General features: G+C 32.5%; 1 protein-coding gene across 1 annotated transcript; it reads right to left on the bottom strand.

Annotated features, from left to right (window-relative positions):
* Positions 1–205: 205 nt before the first annotated feature.
* On the bottom strand, positions 206–1,026 carry LOC130451929 (proteasome subunit beta type-5-like). The gene is made up of 4 exons (XM_056791286.1): positions 895–1,026; positions 643–841; positions 397–590; positions 206–343 (listed from the first exon to the last, which is right to left on the bottom strand). Exons 1-4 carry the CDS (start codon positions 1,024–1,026, stop codon positions 206–208), a joined length of 663 nt encoding a protein of 220 aa, XP_056647264.1.
* Positions 1,027–5,949: the final 4,923 nt, after the last annotated feature.

Consider the following 5,949-nt stretch of genomic DNA (forward strand, 5'->3'; position numbering starts at 1 on the left):
ATATTGCCCCAAATGATGAATTCATCAATATAGACACTGATGTAAATCATCTATAAATATCTATAACAAATTCTATAAGAGGTTTAATTTTAGAAACAACATATATTGCCCAAAAGGATTAATGCATTAATAAGAAAACTGACTTAAATAACCTTAGTGTATTTTATTTGAAACATTTTTCAAATACAAATTACATAAAATTAGATCAAGCACTTATAAAATTTATATCCCACTTATAACCTGAATCCAATACACCGAAAGCATAAATTGAACCAGAGCCAATGCTAAATACTTCTCCTGCTGTTCGAAGGCCTTCTGAATCTACATAATAGAGTTGAGGGCCCTGAAAAACTCATTTCCATAAATGTACCTTTGTAAGAAAGATCATTTTCATACCTTTGTATCCCAACCAGCTAACATCATTCCCATAGACAATCCCATTCCCTTATAATTGTAGACCATATTTGCCAATAATTTGGAAGCAGCAGCTACAGATATACGTTCTCTATTCCTAAGATCATATATTCTGCATTGTTTTGCAAGATCCCTATCCCAATATACACAGTCTGCTGCACCCCCAGCTAATGTTCCTAGAAAAATACAAAATTAATGTGATTTATGATTTTTGAGTACTACAATTACCTAATAAAAAATCATTTATCTGAACAATCTTCTTCATAGTTTGGGAGCCAATAAATTGTCCTCCTGTAGCTCTGGAGTCTACTGCAAGAACTACTCTTCCTTCATACTTGAATCCCAAGGTAGTTGTACCATGATCAAAATTCATTTTCAATTCACGTCCCGTTTCATCTTTCGTGAGTATCGTAAAACTATTTGCAGGCTAAAATTAAATAATGCTGGATATAATCTAAATATTATTCAAATGGCTCTTACATCACTTAACGGTGGTACTTGCAAACTCATGTTACAGTTGAAATTGGTAAAAAATTGGTGCAAATCATTTTTATACAAGGAATTTTCAAAGGTAATGTTATCCGATAAACCACAAATTTGGGTTAGAGTCATTTTTAATATAATTGCGCAACGTATTGTTATAAAGTTTTTAGCTGCAGAAGGTGTAAAACCGGCCGAAATCTTGAGAAGATTGACTGTACAGTTCGGGGAAAAGACGCGGTCGCGAGCTAGAGTGTTTGCTTGGCATAAACAGTTCGTGGAGGGCCGTGAACGTGTTGAAAATGAGAGCCATGACCGCAGACCCCGCACCAGCATTACAGCGGGCAACATCGACAGTGTTCGTCAACTTGTTGAAGGTGATAGGCGTCTAACAACTTCGGATATTGCAATTGCGATATGCAAGACTTGCATATCGCCGCAAAAGACGACACCTTCCAATGAGAAAAGTGATTCTCCTCCATGACAATGCTCGCCCCCATACGGCAGCCCTGACAGTACAAAAATTGGAGCAACTGGGTTGGGAGACACTGGAACACCCTCCATACAGTCCAGACCTGTCTCCCTGCGACTTCCATGTCTTTGGTCCTCTCAAGGAGGGCAAAAATTCCACAGCGATAATGAGCTTGAAGCATATGTGCGCAATTGGCTACAAACACGACCTGACTCTTTTTACCTGGAAGGAATTAAAAAATTACCTATACGCTGGGAAAAATGTGTTTCTAAATCAGGAGATTATGTAGAAAAATAAACTACGATTGTTTGTGCGTTTAAAATCAAAATAAATATTTTAAAAAATAAGTCTTGTTTATATTTGTTTCTCCCTCGTATGTTTTATTTATTATTTTTTATGTTTTTTTATTATTAGCGTAACGTTTAGAAGATAATGAATTATTTAAAAAGTACCTAGTAACTAAGCAACTATCTATATAATTTGGCATTTATCTTTCAATTATGTTCGATTATGAGATTGTTTCATAACGCCACACGTGGGTTTGTGAGACCTATGCGGGAAATTTTATGAGTGTGTTGGTGAGACTGTGTCATCTGTTCACATCTCGCTGTCATGTAAATTCAATCTTGTATGCTAGTGAAAGACACATTCTACCGTTTAACTAAATTTGAAACATCAAATAATATAATATAGGGTTAATATATTTCCTCTGTAGAAAGGTCAAAATTTATCAAATTTATTAACTTTTGTCTGTGCAGATGGACAAGCAAATATTTTGGACTACGAACCCAAACTTTTCCTCCGATATACAGAGACTGCTCTCACAGGAAAGTGAGAATGAAGAGGATCAAGACCCTTGTGACAGTGGAGAAGAGAATTAACAAGTGAACCTGCTGAGGTCATACTACGAGATTCCCCACGTCCAGGTACGAGTACTCAAACTGATCCAGGTCTTTCTCATGAACATCTAAGCCATTATTTTTCGGAGTCTGAAGATGATTCAGATTTCTCACCAAATCTTAGTTAGTTAGAAGGCGCGAGTGACTGTAACGAATCTGATTCCACTCGAGCTCAAGTGGTTCCTCCAGCATGTGATTCCAAGCATGCCAAGAGTGGAATGAAATGGACTTAAAAAGAACCTAGAAGGGTGGGAAGGCCACCATTTTATAATGTTTTGGAATGTAAGCTACCAGGGTTTACTCAATATGCATCGAGAAAGTTGAGAAATTCTCCATCAGAGCTCGATGTTTGGTGTCTGTCATTCGATTCAGACATGATGGAAGAAATTAGAAAATTTACTAATCTACATTATCAGCAAACAAGGAACATAATTGGAGTGGCAAATATTAGAAATTATTAAAACGGAAAATGAACTGCGTACATTTCTTGGAGTTTTGCTGATTACATCAATTTACAAATCGAATAAAGAAGATACAAAATCTTTATTTGGTACTAGTTGAAAAGCAAGAAAACAGTTTCTCATAGCCTCAGCTATTTCTGAAATATTTCATAAATTCCTGAAAAACAGTCGAGTTGTTTATAAAGTTAGTGATCGATGTACCATCGATGAAACATTGCTTTCGTTTCGAGGGTGTGTTAAGTTAAATATTAAATTAAATATATACATGCCCAAGTTTTTGTTTTTGATAGTTTTAAAAAAAAAAGATAAATTTTGACGTTTCGACTTTTCTTTAAGTCTTTATCAAAATATGATATTGAAACTGACAATTTTCTTATTTATATTGATCTATAGATCACCTTCATCATTTATATCAAAATAAGGATAAATCAACTTAGAACTTTGTTCCCATAAGAAAAATTAATTAATTTTTGTAAGAAAATAAGATCCATAGAAACCTGCATCGTCTGCTATACAAACTTTGAGCCCATTCTCAAAGATGGCGCCAATATTTAATTTACAATATAGTTCCAAGCGACAGTCAACGTCATTATTAAGAATAATAGGGTTCCAAGCGACAACAAAGTAATCGTTTATGTGTTAAGTTCAAAGTCTGTGCCTGTTGGTGCCTGTTTTACACGGTATAATATGTCACGTAATTCAGAAGAAGGGTATTTTGAAGACTTTTCAAGCTCTGGATCAGAATATGTGCCAGACTATGAAGTTAAAAAACGGTTTGTTTATGAATCTATATATTTACAGATTTTTAACCTCAATGTTTTTAGAAACTTATTGCAGTCAAGCAACAGCAGCTTGGAGAGCGAATATTCAGAGCATGAAGAATCTCTTTCTCACCTAAAAGCAAATGGTGTAGCAGGAGTAAGAAGGTACAATAGTTTTTGACAAAAATAAAATTTTAGAAAAAAAACTTCCTTATGTTTAATGTTTGTAAATTATTCCGGAGATTGGGAGGCCACAAACTCAGTAAATAAGAATGTTCCAATACCAGAGGATCATGGCTCGATAGTCAAGTATGGAATATATAATATCAAGTATGGAATAATTCATGGTTTTATTAGGTTAATCATTCAAATTCAGTTTTGAGTCTTGTCATGTTTTTAATTTTAATTTCATGGAGTAATAATACTTAATTAATAGTACTAACAAATATTGCTAGTCAAAGAGCATGCTTTCTCCGAAGTTATAGAAAAAATGATGATAGTGTATTTACAATATAGTAAAATATATTTTCCTATGACCACATATGAAAATGATAGATTGCATACACATTTTTTCCTGAGAAAGTAGCTTATTTCACACATATACTAAAAAATAATACATACATGTATTCAAATGCTTCTTTTTCTTATGTTATAAGTGGTCTCGAACGATAGAGGGAATACGCGATACAATATGAATATGGCTGGGTGCCGAAAAGCAAAATGCAAAATTTAAGAAGACTGAAGAAATAGACAATATGATTTTTTAAGGTTATACTAGTGTTTACAATGAAAATGGAAAGTTTGTTGTAATTTGTGTTCAAATACATACTAGTCTCTGCAAGATAATTAAGCGTTAAAATTAAGTGTTATTACTATTACCGTGTAATGTATAAAGTAGTTGAATGAATATATATTCTCCATAATGAAGGAAAACATTTTTTTGGTTTTACTAACAAGTTAAAAGTTTAAACATTATATACATCCATAGATAACCCTGCAACTAATAGATTGAGGAGTGCTAATAAAATAATGAATGCTATTAGTAACAGTAGCACATTAAACAAAGAAGCTGCAAATAGAAACATTGAACATAGTGTTTAACAAAATGCTGAACAACATACTGACACTGCACAACCCAAAAACAATGCAAGTTTGTTTACAGCAACAAGAGGCAATGAACACATATGTTAGCGATACCAGGAATGCTGCAACATTACAAAATCCTCTGTAATTCAGTAATTGTTATTATAACTACTTTACATTTAACTTTTATAACGCCTCAAAAAAAATTGAAACAAAATCCTCAATAATTATTTAGTTCTTCTTAGGTATCTAATATAGTTACAAAAAATTCATTGTTCTAATGGTTCTTTTTCTGTTCTTTAGTTATAAAATATTTCATAACCATTCTTTTCGTTTTTGTCGTATCTATTATCACAAAATAACAAATATTTTGTAGAATTTTTTTACTTTTCAGCACACATGTGTATATACTTTTCAACATACGTGTGATATTGTTTAAATAACTTTCTTATTTTAAAAATAAGTTTTTTTGAAGAATCTTTCACGTGATCGCACTCTTTACTTTAGATAGATATAAAAAAATTAATAATAAAGTGTTACTCTAGCCGAGACAATTAGCAATTCATGTTACAATTAATTGGCTCAACAGGCATGGGAGGTTGAGGCTAGTGTATAGTAAAAGATGAGGAGCATAACCTGGCAGTTTTATGAACATGTTGAATAAATACACGTGTTGTAATAAGATCAATTTTGTTTTATTTAAAAGCGCTCGGATATCATACATGAAGTACAAACAAATTGATAAAGTTAAATTTGTTTTTAATTTTCGATTCGTTAAAATATTTAAAATAATAGTCGTAACGATTATTTCTAAAGAATTGACAATAATTTCGATTTGATAAATATGAGACCTCTCTTTTTATGTTAGGTTGAGAGTAATACTTGTAAATTAAAACTTTTTAATCACACTAACCTTATTTTTAAGGTCGCTGAAAACTCAGATTCAGACGTTGCATCAAGAGCTTGAGCTCAATTTACCCAACACGGGAGAACATTATTTTACAATCGCACAAACTTTAATTTGATTTGAGAATAAAATCACGTTTAAAAAAGAAGAAGATTCTGATTATGCAAATATCAATTACTTTCTCTTACCTATGTATTCGGCCGTAGTTAACATGAAGATACTATTTTATCAATTTGGAATAGTTAATCAAGCGAAATTGGAATTAACTAATGACGATATTAACATGTTAAAGATGTAGATGAACACTCTTATAGAAGATGAAGATGGAGCAGTTCAATACATTAATAAAGTATTTGTTGACCAATACTATTTAGAATATGAGACCTGTTTTCCTGATACAGTGTTCAATTCTATGGGAGTAGTGCGTCAGTATTGCGCGCTTAACGGTTTTGAATATATTGATTATTGGCGA

Source organism: Diorhabda sublineata, chromosome Y (genome assembly GCF_026230105.1).
Source record: "Diorhabda sublineata isolate icDioSubl1.1 chromosome Y, icDioSubl1.1, whole genome shotgun sequence".
In the NCBI taxonomy this organism is placed as follows: Eukaryota; Metazoa; Arthropoda; class Insecta; order Coleoptera; family Chrysomelidae; genus Diorhabda; species Diorhabda sublineata.